Source organism: Plecotus auritus (genome assembly GCF_963455305.1).
Source record: "Plecotus auritus genome assembly, chromosome: 9".
Lineage (NCBI taxonomy): Eukaryota > Metazoa > Chordata > Mammalia > Chiroptera > Vespertilionidae > Plecotus > Plecotus auritus.
In genome coordinates, this window is record NC_137783.1 from 140,500,630 (window position 1) to 140,513,239 (window position 12,610).

The 12,610-nt window shown below is 41.9% G+C and overlaps 1 protein-coding gene across 1 annotated transcript in view; it reads right to left on the bottom strand.

The window, feature by feature from the left end:
- Nucleotides 1-12,610, bottom strand: part of EXT2 (exostosin glycosyltransferase 2) — a 123,950-nt gene that overhangs the window by 110,221 nt on the left and 1,119 nt on the right. The window contains exons 2-4 of the mRNA XM_080643199.1: nt 8,685-9,250; nt 7,386-7,475; nt 3,012-3,128 (exon numbers count right to left, since the gene is read on the bottom strand). Of these exons, the coding sequence (XP_080499325.1) occupies nt 3,012-3,128; nt 7,386-7,475; nt 8,685-9,220 (743 nt within the window). The 5' untranslated portion in view covers nt 9,221-9,250. The remainder of the gene's footprint in view (nt 1-3,011; nt 3,129-7,385; nt 7,476-8,684; nt 9,251-12,610) is intronic.

Here is a 12,610-nt window from a genome sequence, read left to right on the forward strand (position 1 = left end):
CCGGCCCTGGCCTCCGCTCAAGGAGGAGCAGAAAAAAAAGAAAAGAAAAGAAAAAAAAAAAGGAGGGGCTGGGACCTTGGGTCACCGGGGGGTGATCAGGCCAGGATGGGACAGCAGGGGCCGTTGGGGGTAAGCAGACCAGCAGAGGGGCCTGTTGGGGGTGAGCAGGCCATCAGTGGGGGTCAGTTGGAGGTGATCAGGACAGTGGGGGGGGCAGTATGGGGTGAGCAGGCCAGTGGGGAGGCGAGGTGGGGGCAAGCAGGCTGGCGGGGGCGGGGGCAGTTGGGGGTGAGCAGGCTGGCACAGGGGGCAGTTGGGAGTGATGAGGCTGGCAGGTGGGGGGCATTTGGGGGCGAGCAGGCCGGCGGCAGGGGGCAGTTGGGGGCAAGCAGGCCAGCATGCAGAGTGGTTAGGGGCAATGAGGCAGGCAGGCAGGCAGGTAGGTGAGCGGCTGGAACCAGCAGTCCCGGATTGTGAGAGGGATGTCTGACTGCTGGTTTAGGCCCGATCCCTGTAAACCGGCAGTAGGACATCCTTCGAGGGGTCCCAGATTGGAGAGGGTGCAGGCCGGGCTGAGGAATACCACCCCCCGCCACCCCCATGCACGAATTTCATGCACCAGGCCACTAGTAATAATATAATATGCTATATTAAGGGAAGCTTCCTATTGTTAAAAAAGCAGTATGGAGGAGGACAGCATTACCCAGCATACAACAGTATAGGCAAGTCAAACCCAAAAAACTGTTATTAACTCCATATTCACCTTGAAAAATGAAATTCAGTTTCAAAGAAAAAGCCCCAGCCATCACATTATGTTAATCTGAATGATATTAATGATAGTTTTAAAGATTTGTTTGTATTTAATTTATAAATTTGTTTTAGTTTTGTAGTTGTATAAGCACAAAGAGTTTAGATTTTTTTAAAATTTGTACTTATTCAAGTTGCATTATTTTAAAAGTAATTAAATTCAAGGAACCTTGCCCTGGCTGGGTGGCTCAGTTGGTTGGAGCATTATCCCACACACCAAAAGGTGGCAGGTTCGATTCCTAGTTGGGGTGTGCACAGGAGGCAAACGATTGATGTTTCTCTCTCACATCAATGTTTCTCTCTCTAAAATCAATAAACATATCCTCGCGTGAGGATTAAAAAAAATCAAGGAACCTTGAATAGCTACCAAAAAGAAACCTTGAAAAAGAAACACAAAAATAGAGGACTCACATTTACCAATTTCAAAACTTACTACAAAACTACAGTAATCAAGACAGGGTAGTGCTATAAAGGAAGACATAGACCAATGGAACAAAAGTAAGAGTCAGAAATAAACCCACACATCTATGGCCAGTTAATTTTCAACAATGGTGCCAAGATCATTCAATGGGACAAGAATAGTCTTTTCAACAAGTGTTGCTAAGACAACTGGGTATTTAAAAGTAAAAGAATGAAGTTGGACCGCACCTCACACTATATGAAAAATTAACTCAAAATGGATCAAAAACCAAAATGTAAAAGATAAAACTACAAAATTCTTAGAAGACATAGGTGTGCATACCTTGAATTAGGCAATTGTTTTTTAACTATGACACCAAAAGCACAAGTAACCAAAGGGAAAATGAATTGGAGTTCACTAAAATTAGAAACCTTTGTGCCAAAGGACACTATCAAGAAAGTGAAAAGACAACCTACAGAATGAGAGAAAAGATTTGCAAGTCATATCTGATAAGGATCTAAACTATACAAAAAGTTCTCATAACAACAATAAAAACAAAATCCAACTTAAAAATGGCAAATGATTTAAATAGATATTTCTCCAAAGAGGTCAATAAATGATCAATAAGGACATGAAAAGATACTCAACACTATTAATCATTAGACATATGCAAATCAAAACCACAATAAGATACCATTGCACATCCACTATGATGGCTAGAATAAAATAGAAAGACATAACAATCATTGGCAGGGATACGGAGAAACTGGAACCCTCATACATTGCTGGTGCAGCCATTTTGGAATACAATCTAGCAGATCATCAAAAAGTTAAACAGGGAGTGACCACATGACTCAGCAATTCCACACCAAGATATATATCCAAGAGCATTAAAAACATATGTTTACACAAAAACGTGGATACAGATGTTGACAGCAGCATTACTTAAATGCTAAAAGTGGAAACAACTGAAATGTCTGTCAACTGATGAAGGAATAAACACAAATGTGGTATATCTATCGATATGATGAAATATTATTCAGCCAAGAAAGGAATGAGGTATTGATTCCATGCTACAAGATGACTAAACCTTGAAAACATTATGTTAAGTGATAAAAGACACAACAGGTAACATATTATATGACAACATTAAATGAAATGTCTAAAATGGGCAAATCTATAGAGACAGAAAGCAGATTAGTGGTTGTTGCTGGGGGCAGAGGGTGTGAAGTTTAGGGGCTGGGATAGAGAGTGACAGCTAGTAGGTACTGGGTTTATTCTGGGGGTGATGAAAATGTTCTGGAATTAAACAGCAGTGATGATGATAGTTATACAAACTTCGTGAATATACTAAAAAAACCATTGAATTGTATCAAATCCAAACAATATACACCTAACGCTTACACAGTGTTATATGTCAATTATATCTCCATTTTTAAAAACTCACTGAATAGCACATGTTAAAATTTTATGGTATAAAAATTATATCTCAATTAAAAAAACAAATTAAGTCAACTATGGGAGCCCGCGAACAGAAAATATTCAGAAAGTTTATCTAAGCAACACATTCATGAAAGATCCAGTCTTTCTTTGCACTTCCCTAAGGGTAGAGTAAAAGATGGTTCGATCTCATCTGAGCTTTTTTTATACATTGTCTAAAGAATAAAATTTCAAGTAACTTCCATAATTTGGCCCCAGACCACATGGCAAACACACATACTCAGGAGAGAAATGTCTTCACTTTGGAAGGCTTCTAAAGGGGAGCTCTGAGAATGCACACCTGGCTGTGCTGAGTGCACCTTACCCTGGTCCTTTCTCTGGAAGGTCCACCTCAGCTGACAGCGGACTATAGACAGGAATGCTGACATCGTAGCCTTGCCTGTAAGTCCATGTAGAAAAGCCACCACCAGCCAACAGAGCCCTGAAAGCAAAAAAATTTGTCAAACAGTAGGAAGATCCTCATGCTGATAAGCTCCATAGAAAGGGACAGAAGTGGAGTAAGTCTTCGCTTAACATTGTGGATAGGTTCTGTGCCTTTAAGCAAAATAACATACAACGAAATCAATTTTACCACAGACTAATTGATATAAACAACAGTTAAATTCCTACTGCATCTCATGAATGCTTTAAGGAAATGAAGTTGAAAGAAATGACATTATTCAAGGACCTGCTATAAATGAGTCAACAACAGCTAATGTTAACTTAGTCATTTTTCCATAAAGACATGGTGCTAAGTGTTTTACATCACATCTCCTGGACATCAGCTGCATTCCATCCCTGAGTTACCAGCTTTCCTCCAGGGTCCTAGTAGTCTTTCCTTACTTTCCATTTTTAAAAATAGGTGACAGGCCAGAGGACACCCTCTGCTATCTTATTCAGCTCCCATTCACCTCTCCCAAAGTCATATCCTGGTCTTAAACACATTTACAATAACAGGAATAACAACAGGTCTGCATAGGAAGACTGGCTGGGACAGCCACTTACCTACTCATTGACCAGAATCTCAGGAGACAATGGGCACCGAGAGCAGCAGTGACAGCAAAGCATCACATCTCACTGCATATGCCCCAGCTTCTCTGCAATCCTGCCCCAATCAGTTCTTTCCACTGTTATCCCTGAGCTATGTGTGAATCATGTAGCCTCTCTCAGCAATCACCTTCCATTCTAGTTAATCTTGTTAACCCAATTCCCTGTACAGGAAGCAGAATCCAGACCTGGACCTTCAGTGCTTCTCTTGCAGTTCACATGCACTAGTTTTTATTCTCAATCAGAAAGCTGGGAACACACTGTTTTAATTGGATCCAGCAAGTAGTAAAATGACACTTCATCAGAAAAAGGAAGCAGGTGTATATCACACCAACTTTTACTGTTATTCTGTCTTTGGGGTTCCAAAGCCATCAAAATCACTTACTGGAGCAAAGTATTGCCAGTTCCCTGCACTGCACAGTCTAGGCCTAACTGTCTGAACTGAGAAACCACATTTTTTGCAATATTGATTGCTACCAATCCCCTCCCTGTTGTGATGACAGTGTGCATTCCCTTCTAACATGAGCAGTTAAAGTTCAAAGATTTTCAAACGACCCTTGGAAATCCCAATCTGTTTGTCTAAGCTTTCTGAAACCAAGAATTAGTTAGTGAGGTAATGTGTAGGCTAAAAATCTCTCCAGCTGCCAGTCTACTCTGTAAAACTTAATGACTATCCTTCGTATCAACATACGGTCTTATTCTTCCTGATTAGCGTTCACCAGTGAATACATCCAACATGAATTTGGCAGGTTCCATGACCATGATGGCAAACAGACTGTATGGGCCCCCATGACCTCTGTGCAGAGAAGCAAACACGGATCCAATATACAGGCAGTGGGCAGTCTAGGTAAGCCAGGGTAGTGAGTGATTAGATAATTACACCCACAGCTCCAGAGGAGAGGGGTGTGTGTATGTGGTGAGAAAAGAAGCACCAATTTCTACTGTTATTCTGTCCCGGGGGCCCCAAACTTCACCCTGCTCCAGTTTATGCACTGATAGTAAAAAAGCATGCAATCCAAAGCATGTCTTACATCACAGATTATACACGTGTAATCTCCATTTGTGATCTTGAAAACAGCCACAACTGCCATTAGGCACCCAGACCTCACACCAACCCTGTCACTGACAAGACTTCAATTTTAAGTCATTGCATCTTCCTCTGCCAAAGTTTCCATAACATTGCAATGGAGAAAATAATTGTAAGCACCCCATTGCTTTAAAAAAACATGTGTTTTACATTGACTGAAAAGTGAGCTTCTGAGAAGCACATTCTGTTTTCCCATTATGCATCCCAAAATCAGAGATCAGTTCCAAAGCTGCAAGTAGGCAGAAAACTCACAGCTAAAAAATTATCAATATGATTAGCGGCCCGCTGCACAAAATTCATGCACATTAAAAGGGAATTAATTAGAGGATATATTTTAATATTGCTATTTGCCCTTTATAATAGAAGTGTCAGAGATGAAAGAAAATTAGTAAACTGTATATGAAAATCTTCCTCCTGTCAGAGTCTGGGGCACGCAGCGGGAACCAGAGTCAAGTCCCCGCCCACCCACATGCACCTCAAAATCGCGTGAGACCCAGACCCAGCCGGACCCACCCCATTAGGCTAGATCCAGACCCGGCCGGCCCCACCTCTGTCAAAACCCCGCCAGGTGGGGGGTGTGGCCTCAGGTTACCTGGCCCAGTACCGGGGTGGTGGGGGGAGCGCCTTGAGGTCCCCTAGCCCAGGGCCAGGAGGCGCAGCCTGAGGTTCCCCGTCAAGCCCCGCAATCTAATCCAGTCCGTTTCTAATTTCCAAATAATCTGATATGCAGCTCCTGCTGAAACCATTCTATATCCCTGGTTCATGCCTCCTCTGAATCCAGAAATAAGGACAAAGGATAAGAAAAATTAACAAATAAATCTTCTATTCCTTACCCCAACCAAAGGACCACCTAAGCTTCAAATGAATTTCCCACATTTAAAGATACAGAGGACTATATGGTGATTCATTACTTGCCACAGGATTGCTTCTAATCACTTACAAAAATACATGCACAGGGAAAACAATTTAACCTTCCTGATCCTTAACACCTAAGAACTAGCAAGAACTTAAACTTTCTTCTCACCACTTGACACTTTCCTGCAGAGAAATGAAACCCCATTTAACATGTGTGCTTGATAAAAATAAAATCCTTCTCCCAAGCAGTTACATATACCAAAATGTCAGCAAAAAGCAAAATGTCTCAAACAGAAATAAGCCCTTCTCAAAATAAACCCAAGAACAGCAGGTGAAGACATTGCATTCCTAACAGCTCTTTTCCTTCCCTTCTCTATTCACTAAAGTATTTCCCTTTCCCAGAACAACCAAATCCATAAAACAGTCGCCCACTCAGGAACACGGGGCTGAGAGCCAAACCAAGGATCACTTTGGGTTTAGCTGGTTTCTATAGAATTTGTGTAGCGTGACTGCCCTCTATTGTCCAAAACAGTTTCCACAGCAAACTTGAGGAGTGGTCCTTGTGTCTTTCTCCTAGTGATGTTTCCAGATAGAAACACAACACTGACTCTAGATAATACTTAAAGCATAGAGGGCTTAGATTTAATCATCTGGGGGAAAGTAGTACTAAGTGTACATTTTCATAAATGTAAACATTGGCCTCTAACAAACTGAGAACACAGCTGGCCTTGAGCTGTTCACTCATCTTTTTCAGTAACAAAGATTTTAAGAGTTAAACATCAACTATAATAAAATTGGCTATAAATGAGTTCATGCATAAATTTATAACAATCCTATACCTTGAGTATTGCCCAGGACTCTTATCTTGGACCCAAGCTTTCTGTTCTCCTTAAAGCCTTGAACCCAGTACCAGGAGAGGAACCTTAAGTGGCACTTCAGTCCTGAGCTTCCCATGATGCCTCCAGCCATAGTAGGTCAGTCCATGTATAAAAGGGCTGATAATCATAGTAAGTGAACTCAAAATCATAATCACATAATCATGGCCACCCCATACCACATCTGTTGTCCAAAGGTTAATTAGGGAAGAAAGGGAGGGAGGGAGGAGGGAAGAGGGGGGAACAGGAGGAAGAGAGAAAGAAAAAGGAAGAAAGGCAAGAACCCCACTAACTGAAACAACAGAGACAAAATGATAACAAGAGTGGTCTCCTTTCCAAGCATTATAGATTTTGGGCATCACTTACACCAAGCATGCCAAACTCAAAGGGCAACACGGGCCAAATAAGTGAGGCATGCAGCCCGCGGGCCACAAGTTTGACATGCTTGACTTACACACATCCACGCCTCTTCCCTCAGTAAGCTGTGGTTCTAGTTTTGGCAAATGCTCACAAATTCAGAGTTGATACAAACCAATCATGAACCCGGCTTTAGGGGGGTGAGGGTGCTGCACTCAGAAGAGCATAACCCAGATTAAGGAAAAAAAGGTAGTTTTTTAAGATGTTATGCTAGAACATAAGCTGTCATCAGTTCTCCACAAGGGATTTAAGCTGGTCTTAATTCTATGTCTTGAGGTAGGAAATACCTAGGGCAACTTTTTAACACTCAATTCTGATTACAAAAAGGCTTACAAATATGATTTCACATGAACAAAAGAGTACTGTACTTACTTACTCCTCAGAAACCCATCAAAGTTACAACCCCAAACGCACCTACCTGTCTCTGGGGACATCCAGAGCTGTGTTATAGTCTGGGGGACCGCCAGGCAACATGTTGAACAGCAGATGGTTTGTACCTCGATCCCACCTATTAAGAAATTAAACATGTAAGAGAATTAGCATGTTGATGATGAAGAAACAAAAACAAGAGTCAGTCACTAGATGACAAGTGGCAAGTATCCCCAGCCTGAAGCAAGCCACTTCTCAGGCATGCAAAGTGAGCTTCTAGCAATCCCAGTGCGTCGGGCATTAGCCTGGAGCCTAGAAAGGAAGAAATGGGTGGATGTGTCTCCAAGCTTGTCCACCACAGAACTGCTTATGATAATGAAAGTTCTCTAAATGTGTACCATTTGGTTAAAGAAACAAAAATAAATTAAATATAAAAGGCTAGTTAAAAACATTATGGAACATGTGCAAAACGGAAAGCTATACAGCCCTTAAAATTATAAAGTAACAGAATATGACATTATTTGAAAATATACTCATGATTATTTAAGGGGGAAAAAGCAGTAAAAGAGTATGTATTGTGTGATCCCACTCTTGACAAACAATTTGTATGTATGTGTGTGTGTTGTTTTTTCTTTATCCTCACCCTAGATTATGTTGTACTGATTTTAGAGAGAGAAGAGGAAGAGAGAGAAAAACATCGATGTGAGAGAAACATCAATTGGTTGCCTCCCTCACATACCCTGACGGGGGATCAAACCCACAACCTTTTGGGGTACAGAACGATGCTCCCACCAACTGAGCCACCTAGCCAGGGCTATGTATGTATTTTTATACAAAAATATATATTCATGCATGTGTGTAATTTTTATACAAAAATTACTGTAAAGTAACATCAAAACATTAATAATGATTATTTCTTAGAAACAGGATTATGGAATGAGTCTTATACTCTTCTTTTTGTTCTTCTTTTTGTTTATCTGTATTTTCAGACCTTTTACAATGAACACGTACTTGTGAGTAATACAGGGGAGGGGAAAGTATTTAAAAGAAACAGTATAGGAAGATGAGCCATCCTTTGTTTTTAAACTCTAAGAAGTTGTGAGCCATAGCAGCAGCCCCAAAGGCAGCAGCCCCAAAGGCAGCAGCCCCAAAGGCTGCTTTTCACTGGTAGAAGCCAGCTGCTCACAGAACTGGCCTCATGCTACAAGCCAATCACCCACCACATCCCCTCCCATGAGAAAAAGAGACAGCAGCTGGGGGCCAGCTCAAGCGGAGAAACATTCCTCTCCCTCTCCTTCCCTTTAGTTCCCTGAAGGACCTGGCTCCAGGCTGTAAAAGTGCTAGATACCTAGAGAGCTGGGCCAGTGCTTGCGCTGTCTCCTTAATGCGGAGCGTGTTCTGGTTCAGCACATCGATGGATGGAACAAACAGGCAGGCCCGGTTGATGTCGTCAGTATAGTAGTCGCTGTCTGAGATGGCCGTGAGCAGTTCATTATACTCCCGGGAGATGGTGTTGCTGACTGGGACGCCAGAGTCATCCACGTACTTTTTCAGAGAGTAGATAAACACCTTGATTTTGTTTTTTGGGTTGAAGCCACAGCGGTAGACATCAAAACACGTGTGCATTCTGCAACTGAGATCGCCCCGCTCAGGGATGGGACTGTCGGCCGGCAGCCTGACCACAGGCACGTCTCGGACACTGCGCTTCTCTACGCTCCAGTCGTTCGAGGATTCGATGGAATGAGGCCAGAACTGAAACACGCCAGTGGCAATGAGGCCCAGGAGGACAACGGAGAAGAGGGTGATGTAGTAGATTCGGTGCTTGATCTTCATTCTTGGGATGAGGGCAGGACCCCGGATATTGTACTTGACCGACGCACACATAATGACACAGACAGCCTCTTCCTCACGCTCCTGGTTACCAGGTGGAAAAGGGAGAAAAATGAAGTATTTAAACAAATGACAATAAAAAGGACTGTTTAACTTTCAATATATCTATTTCTTTCCCTTAAGTGGTTTGATGAAATAATGAAAAGGAATTTTGACCCTTCTTTGTCTAGACTGAATATATGCTATGTAATATCTTTAATATTTAATACTACATATACTACTTAATATAAATATTGATATACAATGTTAAAATGCATATATAGCCTATAAATATTTATTCACCAAAAGCAGAAGCTGGTGAATGTGTGGGGCCTAGGAAGCGGTGTGCTGGCTAGAAAGAGAAATCCAAAGTGGAATAGCTAAAGACTGTCGTTTTGTTTTGTTTTTAAACACTGCCCACCATAAACTGATGCTTCATCTGGACACATGATCTTGGTTATTCTAAAATCTGTTTTCATTCATTTATTCATCCTACCCCCTATTAAGCAGCTAGCATGCACTGTGAGGAAAGAAAGAACAAAGCAGAGACCCCACCTTAGAGGAACTTAGGTTCTAGTAAGGGAGATAAGACAAAACTAACAAAATGCCAAATACAGAAAAACCACTAGAAAAATATCAATAAAGTGGCAAGGATATTAGAGAAGAAAAGATTATTCTTTAATAAATTACAAATTGGTGGCAGCTGACACATTTAAATGGAAGTAAGGAATGGAGAAAGGAATGGGGAGGGAGAGTGATGCCAACACTTCTTTTCATCAGTGAATGTGCATGCCACTTTTCCAATCAAAAGATGCAACCTATTTCCCTTCCCACTGAATCTGGGCTAGTCCTGTGACCTGCTTTGACTGACAGAATGTGCCAGAAGTGAGTCCCCGCCTAAAGAGACCCTATAGTTGCTGCTTTTGTCCTCTTGGAGCCCAGCTGCCACGCTGTAGGGAAGCAGCGCTCCCAGTGAGGGCAACCTCAGAAAGACCCCAATGCAAACTATGTGAAGCAGACACGGACCATCTCACCAAGCGCTACAGATTGCAGATCCTGAGAAAACAATGACTGATGTTGCTTTTAAGCTACTAAATACTGGGTTGGTTTGTTACTCAGCCATAGCTAAATGAAACAGCCAATAAGCACACTGACTGATACAAAGAAAAGTCTTAGTCCTCAACTGAAAACGTAGAGTTCCCCTGTAGATCGCAACTTAAGATACTTATCAAACAAACCTATATGTACAAGTAAACCTATAAAATATTTACAACACAACAGAGACTATCTATTCAAATATCTCCATCCCAGGTCTCACGCCTGACTTTAGCAGAAGCAGCCTGTGTAAGCTGTGCATTCAGCTTCCTTTGCAGTTCTGCCACAATTCTGATTAAATTTTGGGTCTGATTTCAATACAGTCTGCCTGCCAGCTGCAAAAGATGCTGTCATACAGCCTTCTGTCTTTCACAGGGTGTCCTAAGTTGATATCTGGCTGATCTGAAGCTGATCTTACCTCGAGGCCTCTAAAGGAAATAAAAAAGTCAGTCAATTCTACTGTTCTTATCATTATCGTTCCCCACATCCTGGTCAAGTGCCAGAGCTACTGTACTCGCCAGTGCTTTCCCTTCTCCCTGAATCTCATCCCCATCCACCACTGGTGAGTCTTACCATTGTGATGGTCGAGAGTACCAGGGCTTATCAACACCTCATTACCAGTAAAGGGGTCCTTGTTGCCATCTGAGGATGAGTGATTATAGTTTCACCAACTGCTCTCAGAGCCTGCTTTCTAGAGCCACTTCTAGGACCAACTGTCGTAGTTTATGTTCTGCCAAACTAAGAAGTGACTTGTGTGCAAGTAGCTCACAGAAGTAAGAGGAAAAGCCAGAGTGGAGTCAGAGAAGAACAGAAAGCCATTGGGGTGCATTGTGGAGCTGGTTACCATACTAAGCTGGGCAAATGGGGCTCAGTCCTGCTGGGGTCCCTCTGGAAAATGCACCCTAGAACTCTCCCTCTGAAGGATAAGGGAGCTATGACATTCACCCACCAAGGCCCAGCCCCTACTGATTGAGGGCTATTCCCAGAAATGTACACTCACATTTCTAAAGGTCTGCCTACACAGGCTAAGCAAGCTCCCACAAGTCAGTGCCAACAAGCTGAGAGATGTGGCAAGGACTTGAGACAGAATAAAAAAATCAATGAGAGATAAGGTTAAAAGCCTCAAATGAAAAAGAAAAGGATGAGAAATGAAGAAAACAGCCCATAAGTGGTTAGAGATAGAGAACCTTCTCTGGGAGTATCCACATACCTTTGACATACTTCATGACGGCACTTGCTACATTATATTAATTAATTAAGTAATTGCAAGTCTGTCCCCTCTACTGGCCGTGGTTTCCTTTTAGTCAGAGTTTTTTATTTCTGCCCAGTATTCTCAGCATCAAATACCATGTCCAGAACACATTTCATATAACCACAAAGTCTGCTGAAGGAATGCGTGTCTCTATCCTTCCCAGTTCCATCAGTGCACACACTATTTAGGGCCCAAGTTTTGAGTTATTATCTGGTGATGAATGATTCTTTTCTTTCTTATTAGTTTCCAAAGGGGAAAAAAATGGCTAGGTACCTAACTTTCTGTGTCCACCCTGTCCTCCTCAGGGAAGCTCATTGTTAGGAGACAGACCAAAAGGAATCTCGTACTAATGCATGTTTGTTCCATATAATACCATAACCTGAATCAAAACAGGAATTTCACAATAAAGCCCTACAAACTTTACCCTCCTTGAAACACATCAGACCTGTCCCTGCAAAACACTGGAACTGTCTGGCTGGCTGTCAAGCACTGAGTCACTGGAAAAAGCTGTTAGCCCCATTCTACTCTCCGGATGAGATGCATTTTCTGTTCCGGGAATTATTTATTCCTAAAATTTGCCTAAATAACCTTTCCTGGGTGCTATAGGCGACAACCAATCCAGTTAATCCAATGCTCTGAGTCACAATCTCTTATCTTAACCTTTTTAGAAAAGCACTCACAGCTGAACTCCCAGGGCCACTAGGACAGAACTTAACCAAACTGTGCCTGAAAACAAAGGAACCAAACAGCAGAAAAATCTGCAACTCACTGCCGTACCCGATAGAGTTCTTCATAATAAAGTTATATCATGATTAACCAGCCCTAAAAATGGTTTCCAATTAAAAAAAAAAAAAAAGCTGTGTGCCTTTGTTAGTGGGATTATACAATAATCAAGTCAATGCATACAGTTAAGTAACTAATAACTAAACTTTACTGAGAATTTACTGCGTGCCAAGATCTGTTTTAAGCACTTTGAGTTAACATATTTAATCTTCCTAACAGTGCCATGTGACAGGCTATTATTATCCTCAGTTTACAGACAGGGAAAGTGCCACAGC